The sequence below is a fragment of the Papilio polytes genome, unplaced genomic scaffold (assembly GCF_000836215.1).
Source record: "Papilio polytes unplaced genomic scaffold, Ppol_1.0 DF824135.1, whole genome shotgun sequence".
NCBI classification, from domain to species: domain Eukaryota; kingdom Metazoa; phylum Arthropoda; class Insecta; order Lepidoptera; family Papilionidae; genus Papilio; species Papilio polytes.
In genome coordinates this window covers 1,305,731-1,324,838 of record NW_013525069.1, presented here as the reverse complement: position 1 = coordinate 1,324,838, position 19,108 = coordinate 1,305,731, and the positions used below count along the sequence as shown (strand labels likewise).

At 39.9% G+C, this 19,108-nt stretch overlaps 1 protein-coding gene across 1 annotated transcript; it reads right to left on the bottom strand.

Annotated features, from left to right (window-relative positions):
* Positions 1-5,305: 5,305 nt before the first annotated feature.
* Positions 5,306-18,700, bottom strand: LOC106099279 (tripeptidyl-peptidase 2). Its single transcript, XM_013277776.1, has 24 exons — positions 18,500-18,700; positions 18,292-18,423; positions 17,683-17,869; positions 17,368-17,518; positions 16,899-17,062; positions 16,206-16,452; positions 15,305-15,435; positions 14,773-14,935; positions 14,430-14,500; positions 14,211-14,350; positions 13,625-13,802; positions 12,529-12,694; positions 11,951-12,117; positions 11,428-11,606; positions 10,969-11,186; positions 10,745-10,856; positions 10,172-10,294; positions 9,475-9,630; positions 9,023-9,111; positions 8,438-8,649; positions 7,858-7,969; positions 7,721-7,793; positions 7,344-7,429; positions 5,306-7,098 (listed from the first exon to the last, which is right to left on the bottom strand). The coding sequence occupies exons 1-24, from the start codon at positions 18,662-18,664 to the stop codon at positions 6,717-6,719; spliced, it is 3,804 nt and encodes a 1,267-aa protein (XP_013133230.1). The 5' UTR covers positions 18,665-18,700; the 3' UTR covers positions 5,306-6,716.
* Positions 18,701-19,108: the final 408 nt, after the last annotated feature.

Genomic DNA, 19,108 nt, shown 5'->3' with positions numbered 1-19,108 from the left:
TCTAACAAAATTATTATAACTAATTTTGTTCTGAAAATGTACGTTTAGTCTGAACCGACCCTTATCGCAAATATTTCATTTAATTACGTTTGCTAAGATTTGATAGCATTCCCATATCAATAACATTGGTACACACATGTCTCTGACACGTTCCTATATTACTGCTTAGTCTTGCCTTTATTACTCCTCAATCTCAACTTGTATGTATATTGTGACAGCTGGAAGGGAAATTATTTATTAAAATTGATGTAACATTATATTATTTAATAAAAACTTTTAAGTTGTTCAAAATTTTAATCAATATGAATATGCTTTAAATAAACGAACAACACTAATCATATTGTAATAATATTCTTTAGATCTGGAAGTTCCAATTCCCTAAATAATATTTACAGACTTTTGTAGCCTAAGTTTCTTTTCAAACTCCTAATCAATATACTTACGCTTACATTTGTATTAGAAAGGCGTGATTTTATTTATTAAAACTGCTTACTAGACACATAGATCAACACGTTTTTCTTTTATGTGTTTTTGAAATTTTATCACCGCTTCGTATTCGACTTGCAAGAATATTGAGAAAGGTTTACGACGATAGAATTTAAATTTAAAAGCAATATTCTCTAATGAAACATTTAAAAATACACATGCGACTGGCAAATGAAGAAATCGCTTCAGTTTGGACAAAAAAAAAACAAAACTATATGATTGTAGATTGATGACATCAATGACCGCTTAATCTCTTGAGTAAAGCCTGAAGCAATTCTGAAAATTCAGTAATAAAAATATATCACAAATGGAAAGTTTTTTTTGTGTACAATCCTATATGATATACAATGGGTCTAGATACTAATAAGTCTAGATTTAGCGACACTAAAAAAGGTAGCTCGCGTTGTATCGCAACAGGTGAGCTAAACGAAACGGCCGCATAAATTGCCGTCCGCCGTAAAAGTTGTAGCCCGCTTTCGGTGTTATTACATTTTTACGTCTATCATAAAAAGACGAGAATTCTGGGAGATTATTAAAGTGTAAAAGTATCTGATAACATAACGTTATAATAAATCATAAGACTGCGTAGTACGAGTGCAATGTACTTAGGTAGAAAATATTTCACTGTACTCGTACTTTGAACGTCTATGTGGTGTCTATTCTGCGGTGAACCTTTCAAATTGAAAGGTTCAATACACATTTACCTTTTATGAGCTAATGTACAATTAAATTTTCTAAGAGTTTAATCTGGTTTTTCTCGTTGTATAATTCTATTCTAACTAAGTTTAAAGTTTAATTTAAATATGCGGTCCAGTGCCAAAACATAAAGATAGGAAAACTGACCCACGCTGCTATTGAAATCTTGGAGTTGTGCCCGAACCAGTGCAGAAAGATAAATATGTCAACTGATAAAGTTAATTATATTCCGTACTTACATCTACTAAGTGAAATTGCGTCGTGGAAAAAATTAATTCAAATTCAATTCATAAAATAATGAAATTAGCCGACCATTATATTTAACCATAGTTACTTATGTAAACAAAACATTCAAAAACAGGGCTAAAATGATTCATATCACATACATCTGTATATTAATTTGAACTTGAATGTAAGAGGAAATTCTCTTCATTACATCAGCACTTCGGAAATCCTGATTTCATATTTTGTTCGTCGTAATTCTATCATCGGGGATATTTGATTTGAATATGTCGAGAGAATTACTCATGGAAATGTCTGATATCGAAATATATAGAAATATCCGTCGATAACTCAATTCGTTTTTCTACGTATCGAAGCAGGCAATGTACTCCGTATGTAATTCATGAAGGATTGCAAATCAAAATACATACCTGCGCGATTGTTATTTTATTATCTCCAATATATGCACGCGCCCAATTGAGAATAAATTACCGTGTCTATGTAGTATATATTTTCGAATTAAATTCAGGTAGTCGCTCGTTAAGTAAGTTGTATTCTATTGACGTTTTTTCAAGATAAATGCACTCAGGGTACAATAGCACCAAGAACTTGATGACTATCACAATGTTGCAGAGTGGAGAAATGTTCACGTCAGAAGCGATATCACAAAGTCCGGTCCAACGTGTATTTCCGAGTAAATTCACACAGACGGCAGACGGCGCGGCGAGGCGAGGCGACGATATTCGATATTTGTGCATTCGGAGAGTACATTAAGGCTCCGACTGCAAACACATTTCAAATTGAGCTGCATTGTTTCAATAGCAAGACATAAAAGCCTCGTGGTGAAGCTCATGGACATATCTAAACTTATACTATGAATATGCTATTGGTTTATTTTTTAAAAGTTTAACAACCTTATTTTTACATTTCCCTCTAATACAAAAATTTATATTTTAAAATAAGTTCGTAACCTTTAGAATAATCTCTAAGATAATTTCGAGTTGATTCAGATTCTGGAATCGTAGAAATGCAGTCGGGGGAAAAAACTCATTTCCTTAAGCTGGCTGCGACCTAATCAACTGGTCGTGAAATTACCTCAGTCACCTCAGCACTCAGCAGGCTCACTGAGGTTATTTCAAATTAGCCAATTGATGAAGTTGCTGTAAGGAAAGAATTTCTTTTGAGATTCCCGCTCAATATTTCCTGAGGTTTCTAAGATGTGCAAGAATATTGAAGTTACATTATTTAGGTGTTAGAAAAAATAATTTATACATCAATTATTATGAATAGCATTCAATAGTTTTCTTATAACTATAAACAATTTAATTATTGTTAATTTAATTTCACAATAAATGCTGTATCAAGCGGATTCGTTAATGAACAAGGCTGAAAGTTAGTTTCAATCAGAATATATAGTAGCTTAAATTTGAAATTCTTTAAAAATTATTCTCTTCACATTCACGAAAAGTACAATGTTTACAGTTAGTTTACCCGCAGAGCGTCTGAAATAAACGCTTAATTGAATAGTTTCGTCCAACGGAGTGGCGGCGTGCCTCGGGCCACTTGCCGGACGGTAAATACTGCTAATGAAGTACACCGCCCGGGGCCCGCAGCGCACTCTAAACAACGTGCACTTGTAAACTAGCAGGATAAATTTCAAACATTTGCCTTCTTCTGTACTAACCTGATCTGGCTGAATGTAACATTTAACACTACTAAATTATAAATGTGAAAGAAATTCCGTATTCAAAGAAGATTTTTTTTAGAAAATGAACCAATTATTTTCAAATTAACTGTATTATTAACAGTAAGTGTTAGCGTACAATGTTCCACTCAATTTTGTCGCTTATTGATTTTAAGACTACATTTGTACTCTGGGGAAATGCGTTTTATCGAATTTTTTATGTGGTTTTATCATTTTTGTAATTAGCCGTTCGTACGACGTTCTGTCACAAAATTAATATTAAATTTATTTTATTACAAAAGTTATTTCCACAAATCATCGTGGAATTGAATTTGCCGTTGTACTCATAAATTACCGATTGATTTGCCAAATTGCCAATAAATCATTAGGCTATTAAACAATGATTAATCTCTTGAATCAAAACTGTTTAATGTAAAAGAAAAGTTTTACAGCACTAAGAGGAAAGTTGTTACGAGTTGATATTTCTATTTTTTATCGATTTGTACTTCCAGTCAATTTATTATTTCCTCTTCGTTTATTCGGTTAAGTAATAGCGCGCATACATCAAATGCAATATACCTGTATATTTTATTCGCTCGCGTCGTGTTCCCGAGCAATAAATTCCCAAAGGTAAATGGCTTCTGTTTAATCTGTTGTAAAGTAATCGAATACCATTATTTCTACTTTATGACAGCCCTGTTTAAAGCCAAACGAATCGAATCTATTTTCTGTAATAGTCGTAAAATGTAATTTCTTTTTGTAACCTAAATTGCGATTATAGGCTCAAAACATTGTCATATTCATTTTATTTTGGATTCAATTTTGGATTTTTGTGAGCAAAACCACAGCAAGCTATATAATGTGATGTCAATCTTACTATCTGACTCATATAAATGCGAAAGTTTGGATGAATGGATGGATGTTTGTTAGAAGGTAGTACCACCCTTCGACCTCATCACCACTTATCTTTAGGTGTGATCGTGGTCATGCGCTAATATATACTTCAATAAAGAAAAAAGGTGTGACCTAAACGGTTGCACGAATCTCGGTGAAATTAGGAATAGATGTAGAGCATAGTCTGGTGGAACTCATTGGGTACTTTAAATTACGCGCAGATAGAGTTGCGAGGAACAGTTAGTATTTATAAATATGTGCATGTGAACCTAACGTATTTGCATACTCGATAAAAAATGCTATAAAAATACTTCGCTGTTACTTGTGCATCAACTTTACGATGTCATCAAACTGAGGTAATAAGTGAGGAATTCTTTTACTACCGAAATATTGACCTCGGCGTCTCGTCAGATTCTTTTTAAAGCGTTAAATGTTGCTGGTATAGATCACTTAACTGCCAATTTGTTGGGACAGTTCCGACGTCTAGACGTCGAGGTTTTATTACTTTAAAATACGCTCAAATTTACTATTCAATGAAATCATTAGAGGTTTAAAACTATTTTATTACTGGAAATGTATACTTTCACAAAAATCAATATCTGAATACAACTAGACACTATTATCCCGCAGTCCACACTACTCCCATAAAATGTATTTTTCTATAGGACTATAGAATTCATGCATTCAATCGACCCAGTGGGGAAAAAATCCCATTAATTGAACGCTTGACCGATCGGCCTAAGGGGAAACTCTTAAAATGTATGAAACATTACTTGTATGGTAGATTATAATTTTAGTCTTTGTTCGGGAAGGCGTAATATTTTTAAAACGTATACGTTCGGTCTCAACCTCGCTCAGGGTTGATATGGAATGTACACATTGATTTCGAATCTATTCAATAAAGTAAAGCATTTTATTACGACAAATAAACAAGATTAGATTAGGATTAGATTTTATAACTATAGGGAGTATTGTTGTGCACACAAATAAAACAACTTTTATGTAATAGTGCCGATTTGTGTATATTTTCAATTTCATAAACATTTTACAAATTCAATTTTTAAAGTAACCTTACTCGAGTTCCTTCCAATTTATCTTATTTTGAACAGTTTTAATTTTTTGTTTCAGTATTGTGCCGTGTGGTATATTTTACATTTTCATACCTGGCAATACTTTTACCGAAGCGATTCAAGTTAGCATTTGACTTTAGTCTTTGCACTCGTGGCTAGCACACGCTCAATCTATCGATCTAATAATGCCCACTGTTGCAATAAAACGATATTAAATTAAAAACATTTATTTTGACAAACTTCCACTATACCATAAATAATGGAGCAATTTTATTCTGACGTTTTTTTACATTCTACATCACGTTATTATCAAATTTAATGGTTTTTCTAATGGATTTAAAACATCGTTCAATGGACATTATAGACCAGCCTTGCGTCTGCGCATACAATATTCAACCATAGAGTTATAAACGCTAGCCACAGAAGTGTCCCGACCATAGACTTAAGCGCTGCCAGAGCTCTCTCATACAACTATATTGAATCTACAGCTTCGTTCTTCGCACAAACAATTACACTAATGAGGTCATCGTTTTAACAAAAAAATTCAAAATACATCGTCCATTAAAAAAAATAAAAAACATTAACTATTCTGTTGAGCACGCCGCGAACACGTTAGCACCCTGTTGTATTTCCTAGTAGAAAAAAATATGAAATTACGTAGTTTTTATAGAAACGCTTTACTGCGCAGTTGCAAAAACGCAGTTTTCAGTATAAATAAAATGGTTGAGGTAAAGAATCCAACAATTCAAAACTGCTATGAACTCTAAAACTAAAAAATACGCATTTCTATAAAATCTAACTGAATTCATCTCCGCTGAAACTTTATGAAGTCGTTTAAATTTCCTCCTTCTGAAGTTAGACATAGACTACACAAAATACAACTTAAATATTACAAAATATTTCCTTAACTATAAGAAATAAAGACTTGTAACTGTTTTCATACTGTAAAACTCCACTGCAACACTTGTCTATTTTATTTATTGTGTGAGAGAGACGGCGATAGTCTGAACCAAACACACTTTGTCCCAGACTTTTTTATATGGTACTTTGATTTAAAAATCTACAAATATGTGAGTGGAGTTTCACAATAATAATTGTACAAATGTAAAACGCGGATATGACGACTAAGACAACAATTGTAGAGTGTACTTGCAACTTGTGTGAGCCCAACTCGGGGCTGCGGAGAGACTTGAACACAAACTATTTATAACATTAACTATTTCATTTAAAAATCGTTATTACATCATTTAAACCATAGTAAATGTGAACTATCTTTAAGTAAATATATAAGATTTGAATTGCGTTCAGTTCTCTCCGCTCTATGTATCTATATGATTGACCTATCTACTGGGCTATATATACTGGATTGATCACATCACCGACCTGTGTATTTTATTATCTACTTCTAAACATTCAGTACATTTGTAATTCGCTTATATCTTCCAAAAGTAATCCCCCACATTTGTATGTAACAAGCGAATTGCAACTGTTAGCCATTTGTCAAGAGGTTCAAATTGGCTGTAAGGTTTTTAATGTGTTGTAAATATTACAGTAGTAAAATATAGACAGAATGTATTGGTTCCTATCGGTGTGGCATTGTGTGGCATGGTGTGGCGGGGTGTGGCGGGGTGTGGCATGGTGTGGCGTGGCGGGGGCGGGGCCGGCTAGAAGGGGCGGTAGGCGTGCGGGTAGCGCGCGGGCTGCGCGCGGCGGGCGGCGCGCGCGAGGTGGTGCCAGCCGAGGCGGGCGTAGACGGCGACGAGGCGATCGTCGAGGTCGCGCGAGGGGCGCTCGTCCAGCATGCGATGCAGCAGCTTGAGCGCGCGGCCCCAGTGCGCCAGCGTGCAGCAGTGCCACACGGCGTAGTGCTGCACCTTGGCGTCGGTGAGGTCCGCGAGGCGCAGCAGCTCGGACATGTTGGTGCGCAGCGCGTCCTCGATCTTGTCGCGCGCGGCGCCGCCCTGCGCCAGCGCGTGCAGCCGGCACAGCGCCGCGCCGCGCCGGCACAGCGCCTCCACCGCCCACCCGCGCAGCCGCTCCTGCTCCCTGCGCGCACACACAAACATTCCTTTAAATCATATATACCACCCACTTTTGGACCTTTAATTTCCTTGTTATTTGTTGCAAAGGTGTTTATCATCATCATTTATTGTACAAAAATGTCGCTCAAATACATTTTTGTACATTACTTTGTTGATGGATTATTGACTGATGATTATTGACACCGTAAGAAGCCGAGCTTTACTATCGTCTCTTTAAACATTTCACAGTATAATAGAAGAATGACTGACTGTTTGATTTTGGCGGCATCAGGTCGCGTGTCGTTCTTCATGCCGAGGTACGCCAGCAGCTTGTCCTGGTCTATCTGCTTGATCACCTGCACACACACACACACACACAACTGTCACATATATGTTTCATCACAAACATCATCATATTATTGTACTAGCTGTTGCCTGCGACTCCGTCTGGGTGGAAATAAAAATAAAAAAAGTAAAAAACATGGCCTATGTTACTCGGTGGTTACGTAATTATAATTGTGCAAGAATTGTTTTTAATGGGCCTAGTAGTTTTTGAGATATGTCGATACATACAGAAATCCAATAATACAAATCTTTCCTCTTTACAATATTAGTATAGATATAAAAATACAGATAATCCGTGTGACCTTATCTGCGATGGTGATGAGCTGCTCGCACCACGCCGTCGTCACATCGGGGGGCTCCGCCGCGAGCGGCAGTCTGCGGACATCGCAATATTACTTAAAGAAATACTAATTATCTTACTAATCAAAAGAATATATACTTCTTAGGGTCCGTGGGCGAGTCGACGCTGTTGAGGTAGGCGACGTGCGTGCCCAGGTAGCCGGGGTACTTCTCCAGCATCTCCTCGTACAGCTGCTCCAGCTTGTCCCCCTCTACAACACACAAATTGTATTCATTCATTTTACATTAAATCTGACCATGTTATAAAATTGGAGTGCCTGCAATTGAAAGAAAAAATCCAGATTTCTGGAAGATGATACATTTGCGTTGCCGATAACGAAAATCACATTTAAAAATTTTTTGTCTGTCCGCAAGCCGCGTTTGTTTCGGGTTATATCCGAAACGGCTGGGCCGATCCGAGTTAAACGATTGAGTCGATAAGTACATGAACGAATTTTAAACTAGCGAATGAGTAATATGAATAAATGACCGAATGAGGAAGTGAGTACACGAGTGAGTTTATGAAGGAGTGAATGATTACATGAACGAGTGAATGAGTATATGATGAATAGATTGAACGAGTAAATGGACGTGTAATTGTCTGAAGTGTGTGAATGAGTACATGAACGAGTGAGTGGATGCGGTGGCAGTGTGAGTGTCAGTGTTGGTGTATCAGTTACCGAGCTTGGCGAGCCAGGCGGCGGCGAGGTCGCGGTGCGCGTCCGCGTAGTCGTCGTGTCGGCGCGGCGCGGCGTGCGGCGGCGCGCGGCGCGGCGGCTCGCAGGGCAGCGCGCGCAGCACGTACACGTCCACGCGCCGCCCCAGCTCGTCCTTCGCGAACGTCAACGTGCCCGACAGCGTCTGCCCCACCGACGTCGACGACCGGCTCACTCTGACACATCACACAAATGCATTCCACGATACATTGAAATATTGCATCGCAGGTTACATCATACTACTCGTCTTTCTATTATAAATGCGAGTCTAGATAGATGAATGTTAGTTTGTCCTGGTTATATTGTAATAAAGTATTTAGTGACAGTAAGAGCGTCGATAGTACAGTTGTTATGCTGTATATTTTTTTAGAATTTTATATGTCTATTTATCTGACGTGCGGTGAAGAAAATTATCGTGATGGAGCTCGCAAATACTAGTAATGAGATTCAGAGATATGTATGAAGCCAACCTGCAGTTGACTACTGTCGCCCTTATTTTAGGTTAGACAGTTGTAAGATAGGTAGAGTACATAGTGATGTATAACTAACTTGTCTGCGGGCACGGGAGCGATGTATATGGGCAGCAGCTGTCCGCTGTGCAGCTGCGCGCTGGTGAACTTCTTGCAGCCGGTCACCGCCTGGTGGTATAGTTTACACTTTCAAAGTAATGTTTGTTAAAAGCGACTGCATATGACGATGTACTGTCGGGGAAATCCATGTAATTCCTTACAAAAGACATCTCGTTCTTTGAAACGAAACAGTAATTGTCAGATACAAGTTTCTTTTTTTCTGCCATATTTTGATTTCTCTCACACTATTGCATCACTACAGTCAGCTAGAGAACATGGCGTATGCAAACATTCCAATCGTGGTAAGAAACTCGTATCTTACGACCAATACCATAAAAACTTTGATAATTTAGTTACGACAAAAAAAGTCGTTTCGTAGTTAGTCTTTTTTCAAATGTGTCCAACATTTAAAAGTTTATATAAGTAAGAGACCTGCGAGTAGGAGGCGTAGACGTCGAGCGCGATGGGCTGCGGCAGGCGCTGCTGCAGCACCAGCGGCAGCTCCTGCAGGCGCTCCAGCAGCGCGCGGCTGTCGTGGCGCACGCCCAGCCGCACCACGTACTCGCCCTTCTCCAGCTTCACGCAGTACTGCGCACACACACCTCACCACTGACAGTACTCACTACCTTGCGCCCAACACTCCGTCCGCGTATAATTCAAAAATTATTTTAAACATAGCCTATTTTAGTCACTGACAACGTAGTTTTTGTGTGGTAAAGAATTTTGAATAGTTTTTGAGTTATTTCATTACAATCAAACAAAGTTTTCCTCTTTACAAAATTAGTATAGACTTAACTAAAATCTATTAATATTACAACAATTATCTTATACCTTAAATGCGGTATTTTTCTTAACCTTGAGAAAAAAGTAAGTTAATGCAAAATCGGTATTATAATAAAGGAAAAAAGACAATGATCTAGTATCCAAATTCATATTTTTTGTTGAATATTTTATTATTACAGTTAATTAGTCTGGAGTGTCGGTGCTTCAGGTGTTGTGTACTTGACCTATTTGCAGGTCCTGGGTTCAAATCCTTTGTATAATTAATAAATTCAAAGATAAGTGTGAAATCAACTCGCAGTGGGCCAGCATGGTTAATTTAGAGATAATGTGGTATTGTGAGTGTTACCTTGGAGGGATATGCGTCGCCGACCGCCAGGAGCTGCTTGCAGCTGTTGTACAACATCCACATCTGCGACTCGTACTCGCTCTCGTACAGCGTGTCGCACAGCAGCGACACCATCGGCGACACCTGCCGGCCACTCCACTACTGACACACTGGCTTTGCTCGCCACTTCCTCTGCGTTACTCACCGATAACAACTTTTAAATGGTGCTACAATTTTTAAAATCGGTCCGGATTTTGAGTTCTTTCAATACAAACAAAATCCTACATTGCAAATCTCACATTTTTATACAGATTAGTAAACGATACTTCGTTAAATAAGCCATTTAAAATGGTATCGACTAACGCTTTCTGTTATACTACCATTGTAGTTAGGCTTGTAGTTTTTATTCCTTTTTTACTTAAATCACTCTATACATTAAAAAAGTGTGAAAATAGCCTGTCTGAAGTGTAAAACTGTTTATTAGAAAAATAATGATTCTAAAAGCTGACAGCTGACTACCTATATAGCAAAATGTATGTTTGCGTTTTACTGTATTAATATAGGTTCAGATAGATTAACAGTGACATAGAGCACCTCCGTGGCCTTGGTGATGGTGAAGTTGTACGTGTTGATGAGCTGGTAGATCTGGCGGCCCGGCGGCAGCACGTCGCGCGCCGTCAGCGGCGCCAGCTTGCTGTCCGCCGGCCTGCGACCAGTTATAGTACTTTTATTAAACATATATAATGAGATACAGATGACATAGATGTACATTTGTGGTATCGAGCCAAGTGGAGAGTGAGTTGTGCAAGAGGCCGTACCTGTAGACGGGCTCGCAGTGCTTGAGCTGCGCGACGGGCTGCACGTCCTGCTGGCGCAGCGCGGCCAGCAGCACGGCGGCGGGCGCCTGCGAGCCGGCCAGCCACACCGCGCCGCCGCCCTGCGGCCGCAGCCCGTGGAACTCCACGCTGTAGTCCACGCTCACCTCGCCCAGGTTGGCCCAGTACTTCGCTATCGCCACCTCCAGCGTCACCCCGCCCTCAACACAAACAAACACTCAGAACATCAACGACGGCTTTTATTAGTAGATAGTAATTACCGTTACTATGGCAACCTTACTTCCTTGATGTTGTCAGCTTATACTTCATGGTCCCTTTCCCACAATGAAGGTTTTTTTCCATTTTATTTACCCCTTAAGTTTAATAGCGCGAAAATATAGCCAATAGACAATTTTACAAATGCGTGTTTACAAGGTGTAGGTGTAGGTGTAGGTGACTGACCACGACTTGGAAGGGCAGGTAGGTGGGCGCCTCCGCGCTGAGGTTGAGCAGCTTGTGCGTCTCGTGCGCGCGGCAGCTGCGCTGCGGCAGCAGCTGCATCGTGTGCACCAGGAAGCGGCCCGCGCGCTCGCGCTGCGCCGTGCTCAGCCGCAGCACCGCCCAGCTAGCCCCCTCCGGCGCTGCGCACACCGCACACCGCACACATCGCACACCGCACACTTCACACTGTGCAGCAACACCACGACCGCACAAGACAGGCGTCAAGTGGGCGCAATGCTAGCTTTCATCTGATCACTGTTGTGCCGCCCTACTAAGTCCCTTACCTTGCCTTGCCTTGATGATATAGACGCATAGAAAAATATCCTCTTTATATGTATCTCTTTCATTGATTAAGGGTAGACAACGCATGTGCAATTGCGGCGGTACATAGGCAGCGATCGTTTCGTTTTCTCAGCAAATTCAGGTGGCGGTATGCTCGTTTGCAACCTTATAGTATAAAACGCTAGAATAAGTAGATAATTACGTATGACGAAGTGTCTCTTTATAGTGGCGGGTTTGAAGAGCACGTCTCTCTCCGCGAAGCCGGGGCTGGCGGGCGCGTCCAGCGGCAGCGGCTGCGGCTGCAGCACCGTGATGCTGACGCGGAACAGCGGCCCCTTCTCCACGCACGACACGTCGTACGCGTTCACACTGCGCGACACCACACGACACAACTCAGCACAACAGTGTTTACTTTACACGAGCTCTTTCCGTGCGGCTTCCTCTGTATTAACTTATAAAAACTTTTTTTAATGGTTTACTTTTGTGAAATTTACAATCGCCAATGTCAAAATTCAAATGAAAATAAAAATCACCGTTACCATGGTAACTTAGCTTCCTTGATGTCAGCTTGTAATTTTAGTTCCTTTCCGAGTCACGGTTTTTTTTTGAATTATTTACTTTCTAAGTTACATAGCGTGCAATATATATAGTCTAAAACGTATCTTAAATGTAGGGTTTCTTATAAAAACAGAATAACATTAAGTATACTAATATTAAGAGAAAAGATTTGTATTTTGACGATTAGAGCGCTAGGTGTGTGTGTGTGGGGGGGGGGTGTACCTGGCGTGGTGCGCGCCGGGCGGCAGGGCGGCGGTGCGCAGGCGCAGGGCGAGCGCGCGCGGCGCGTTCATGAGGTCGAGGTGCGCGGGCGCGGCGACCCAGGGCGCGGCGCAGGCCAGCGCGAGCCGCACGCCGAACGCGATCTGCTTGGGAATGACCGACTTGTCTGCAACACGCATCACGCTACATACTTTTTTTGTATCTGTTCACCACAAAAACATCGCACACACATCGCTACCTATACTATATACCTAAACTTTCATTGACTAGGCGCGTTATTTTAACTAGTTCAAAATTATTACATCAATTTCAATTACAAGAAAAAATCATTTTCTAAGGATTTTGATAGTTTATAGTGTGAAATTCGTTTACAATCAAATAAATACGTGCTCATAATTTAACTAGGGAATCAACGCAAATAACGAACGGCTCTTTATACTATCTATCTACAAATGGAACCGTAATGTATCTAAAATACAGAAGGAATTGTAATTGTAATATTTAGTTTGCACGGCACGTACCGCGGGGCGGTGGCGGGGCGTGGGGCGCGGCGCGGGGCGGGGCGCGCGCCGGGCCGCCCTCGTCCCCGCCGCCTGCGCACAGCGCATTGCTACTCTACTCACTGCACCACTTAAACCATTTATACCCGATACTTTATTCGTTTATTGACGAAGCAGTTTCATTTCTAAAATTTACTATCTACTAAATGCCTAATATTTTAATTCATTCCTAAGAAAACGACAATAGCAGAGCCGTAGTAGTGAAACTTAACTAAAAAATTATTTATTGAAAAATCGGAATAACAGAGACTTTTTGTTATTGCCTTTAAATTAGTGTTGATCGTCTATTTTTAGGGTTGCCTTGGTCTATTCTTAGGGTTGCCATGATCAATTTTTAGGGTTGCCTTGATCTACTTTTAGGGTTGCCTCAATCTATTTTAGGGATGCTTCGATCTACTCTTAGGGTTGCAATGATCTACTTTTAAGGTTGCCTTAATCTATTTTTAGGGTTGCCATGATCTACTTTTAGGGTTGCCGTGTTGTCAGACTAAGCTAGCAAGGCCCTGCAGCGGGGGAGTACATGAATGTGTACTGACTGTGCAGGTCTGTGTGGTCGAGCAGGAAGCGCGGCTCCACGGTGAGCGCGATGTCCTGCGGCGGGTCGCCGGGCCGCGGCCGCAGCAGCACGCCCTTGCCGTTGTGGGGTCCGCACTGCAAGCTGAACGTCACGTCGCGCTCCGCCTCGCTGTGGTACTTTGTTAGGATTTCGAACGCCTGGAAAAACCATACTAAGTATTTACAGGTAAAAAGCGTAATAATTTTATACGTACGGAGGGTAGCTGAACAACTTTCTAATAAGTAAAGTAGCCTACAGCCTAATACTTTAAACTTTACTGTTTGTGTTAATTTTAGGTTATATTAGCTTTCGCACGCGACTCCGTCTGCGCGGTATTAAAAAAAAAACAAGTGTGATCTTCCAGACTATCCTCTACATTTATGCCAATTTTATTGAGATCCTTTCAGCAGTTTAGACTACAAACTCAAACAAACAACTATCCATCCATATAAACTTTCACATTTATAATATTGGTATGATTTATTGTGTAAAAATAAAATAAAATTTGATTAGGTTTGTAGAATTTTTTCTAATAATGATTAATTTTTCAATATAAATTTGAATACCTTTTCAATATTGAGCAGGCCGCAGCCCTGCGCCCAGGGCTCCACGTGCGCGAGGTAGGTGGCGGAGTTCTCCAGCGCGCGCTTCATGCTGTAGGGCGAGTGCGGCAGCGAGCGCGCGCGCAGCCCCGACACCAGCGCCGCTGCACACGTGCGACACATTGGACTACCAAAACTCTACTTTAACACTATTAACATAAAAGTAAATTTATTATGGCTTACCAACAGCGCCGGCAACGTGCGGGGCGGCCATCGATGTGCCGTTCATCAACTGGCAATTGCGTAAAGTGAACCTATAAGGAATTATTAAAATTACTTATGGCATCGAGTATGTCGTAGAATATATATGGTGTAGTGTAATATTTTATAGTACTTTGTAAACACCGCACAGTAGATATTGTTGTTCCTAACTAAGCGTTTTTTACCACCATTCATAGTTGTTTTTGCAAAAAAAATAATATTCTCTCTTCATTACGGCGTTTGATTTGCATGTACGGAAACACTGTACATCTTGGTCCTTTGAGCCGGATTAGTGTAGTGTGTGGTGTAGTGCAGTGCGGCGCACCTGGCGACGGAGGCGACGGCGCCGCCGGGCGCGCAGAGGGCGACGCCGAGCGCGCCGTCGGCGCAGGGCCCGCGCGAGCTCCAGCTGAAGGCGCCGGCGGGGGTCGCCGCGCGCATCGAGTACGCCGCGCTCATCATCTCCGCAGACACGTACGCGCCCACACCTGCACACGCACGTATCAATGTTAAAGGTCATTTTCATGCGATATAATAACTGAATAGGAAAACGTCTGCAGTGCGGGACACGGCGTGTCTTTCAATGACGCTTGCTAAATTATAACAGTGATAACCATACTCAAATTGGTTAAGCGGTTTCTGAGATTAGTAACAAACACACAGACAAATTGACCAAATTCTAACAATCATTGTTTAGAGATAAATACTTTAAAATAATTTTAACTACTATCTCTGAATTTACCAATGGTCTCGTAAAGTTTCGTGAAATACAATTCACACACATCTAATTTAACTTCGCAACTGTTCACTAAATTATGGAAAATATATGAGAATGTGTAGAGTGTAAGCATTGCGACCTATGAGCACGGGCTGCGCGATGTCGGGCGGCGTGCCGACGGTGCCGAGCGCGGGCCCGTGGTTGCCTGCCGACACCACCCACGACACGCCGTAGCGGTTCACCACCGAGCTGATCACCTCGCCCACGCGTCTGCGACCACAATACATACATACACATCAATAATACCCAATTTAAGAATTCTAAAATATAGCATATGTACTCTTCTAGACTGTGATCCACATCCATACATCTAAACATTTGCATTTCTAATTTTAGTAAGAAAGTAATACAATTGGCGGATTTCATTTGGTCATAATATTTCCTGCAAAATTATCTTACCATTACTTTTACTGTGACATCAATACTTAAATATGTGCTCAAAACAAATCTCACGCTGAATCATCACTGAATTATGTATTTGTAAATTATTATAATGAATATCAATAATGTTTCCCACACATCTAAATTTATCTCTTAATTGCTAATTTATTAATTAATTCAGCATTAAATTTTTAATCCATTACAGTTGTATAAATTACAAGTTAATTTACATAATCACATAATATAATCAATACGATCTAAATAGTTCTAGTTGCTACTATATAAATATATTAAAAACGCTAGCTTTCATCCCCGACTCTGCATGTGTGAAATTAAAAGAATGACTTCCATATATTGATCCAGACTATGTTCTACATCTGTGCAAATTTCAACAATATCCATTGAGCCAAACTAGATACATTAGTAATAAACATTCATCAAAACATTTGCATTTATAACTATGATAATCAAATGGCAGTAATGACTAAACAAAAACTTGATTTAATATCGACCACGAAAGTCTATTACAGATTTTAGCTGTACTTGGCCTTCGGGCAAGATTTCTAGGGGTTCCTAATTGTTGTAAAGAGTGTACCGACCCCGAGTTGGACCAGTGCGCGTGCTCGCCGTAGCTCATGTTGACGACGTCGACGGGCGCGCCGGCGGCGGCCAGCTGCATCAGCTTGAGGCAGGCGCGCACCAGCGCCGTGCCCGTCTCCATGGAGCCGAGGCGGCCGTCGCCGATGGTGAGCGACACCAGCTGCGCGCCCGCCGCCACGCCGCTGCGCTCCGGCTCCTCGGGGAAGTGGCCCGCCGCGATCGCCGCCACGTGCGTGCCGTGCGTCGCTGCAACGCGCACACAACTGCTCACTGTCACGCTTGGACATCATATAGTAAAAGAAAACTTACTTAAATACAAATTTTTTAAACTTAGTATAGAGTCGGGCCTCGTAGTAATCGAAAGACATAGGACAGGAATGACAAACCACTGGCATGTGTGGCATAAATGGCAAACGCCACTATTTTGGGCTTGTCAATGATCATAAAAACATTACGAAAAAATATGAAGTAGATATTATATAAAGCGAACGCGATGTCATTACCATGCATCATGGAATTGACATAGTAATCAGTCAAAATTATTTGAATGCATTAAACATTTATTTAAAAAATGGCACTTTGATGCTTGAAGGTTCGCCACTTCTGAAATAAAGTGTAGTAATTGGTGTGTTTTAATTGTGCTTTATAATATCTTAATTGTATTTTATCGATTTGATTAAAAGATAACTCACAGCACATTCCGACCACCTCCAACACATCACCATCATCATGCACATTGATGCTGACAGTCATCTCATCCAGCTCGGTGAGGTGCGCGTGCTCGTGCGTCACGCTGTACTCCCCCAGCACCAGACCCTCGGACAACTCCCCACTCTCCGTTGTATCAATACAGGCCCTGTTACACAGGTTATCTAATTAATATGCTTAGGAAATACAAATGTAAACAAAAAATATATGATTATAATCTTTTTTGGAACATTATCAACATCAAAAAAAATTCAGATTCATTAAAAAATGTTATCTTTAAAAAACAGAACTATTATACTACAGCAAAAGTGATAAAATCTTGCAGTTTGCAATCTAAATTGATATACCTTACCGTCTAGAAATGTTTCTAGCAATATTTTATTGCATCTAGCATTCTTAAAAATTACCAGGTCAAATAAGTCTAATAGAGATTAAGGTCTTTGACTGTCTTACCTCCATATTTCACCATCATGAAACAAGACACAGTCATATGTGGGGCCAACATCTGTGTATTTTTTTTCTACTGCTTGCAACACTTCCACTCGTGCCTCCAACTCTTCTTTCAAGAGTTTCTCTTCAGCACTCAAATTAGGATTTTTTGCAGCTGGTAAACAAAGTTTATAGGACTACAGAAAAGAATTGGTAACGATAACAGTCTTGTCCTTGGATTGTTGTTTAAGACGAATTACTTAAAAACATAAAGCATGGAATCAATAATAAAAGTACACATAAACTACAGAAGTAAAAAAATATTCCTACAAAACTTACCAACATTGGTTTCAAATTCATGTAGTTTTGCATTAGCCTCAGCAAATGCTTTCTTTTGTTCCACATCCCAAAGATGCTCTTTTCTATGTTCCTGCACCCGTTCTTTTAGCTTTGTGGGATAAATACTGAAAGGATACAACACTCCTGTTCTCCAAGTCCCAGTGGGATTCTTCCACGTCTCTGGAATCTAAGAAAATTGTTATATAAAGGAGAATCAAGCAAAACATTATTGTAAACCAATGGAGCAAGCAGTTTATGCAGTAGCTTATGCTACTGTGGTCTATACCGCGGTTAAATTTCGAGCCCAATGTCTAGTAAAAAATAACTCTTTTCTTGTATAATTTTTTTACAAAGATTGTTTTAATGCTCATAAAAATTGACGTTGTTCTTGCTTGAACTTCATCAGCTTTAAGAAAATCATATTAAAGCATAAAAACTTGGAATTCACTTGAATCAAAAAATGACAATGAACAGCTGTGAAGCACATCAGGTCAATGACCGAATGACATTGCGAATATCTTTGTGTAAGAACATTCGAATATATAACGTGTTACTATTAAACTTAACATTAGACTGAGAATAATAATAATAACGATATCAATTCCTTACTTTAAGTTTCCTTCCTGTAATACCGGTAATCTGGCCATCGACAACTTTCTTGATAATGGTACTAGTATCGACATCTCCACACCCACTGCAGTCAAATCTTTCTATTACCTTTGTTTTTCCTGTCGACGTTACCTAGTTGAAAGAAAAGGTATCAAAATATAACACAAAATAACAACCAAACAAACCATGACAAGTCAGAATTACCCACCTTAAGGCCGGCAGCAGCAGGATCCACGCCAGAATCTAAAATAGCTATTATAGTGCCCCTGCCATCATATTCGGGATATTTGTTTAAAAAAGACACAACCCCTGTTTCTTTCTTCGGTAATAATCCCCAAACGGGGAATTCACACTCGATCGGTACTTCGGCCATTTTTGATGACCCGATATTTTGTGTTGCCAGTTGCCAACAATGTGTACATTAATTAATAAACAAAAAAATATTTAATAGAACAGACACATAAAAGTTATTTTACAAAATCTACTATCTTTAAAGGTTGGTTTACATAGGTTATTGGGTTATAGCTATAGTGTGTCTAAATAAGTTAAAAAAAAAATTAACAAATTACTCGTAGTATTTTCATATTTTTGTTTTGTAAAATGTAGTGTGGCCACGATTTTACAGGCTATTTAGTATTGTAAATGTATTACCATGTTTTTCTGGTACTTTCAAACAAACTGTGTTTACGCTAGCTTGTGGATGGAAATGAAATAAAAATATCTATATCAATTTTACAAAGAGGCTTACATTCCAATTAGAAATAACAAGAACGCTCTTTCATTATCTGTGGAAAAAGGCCACATTCATTCCATTCAT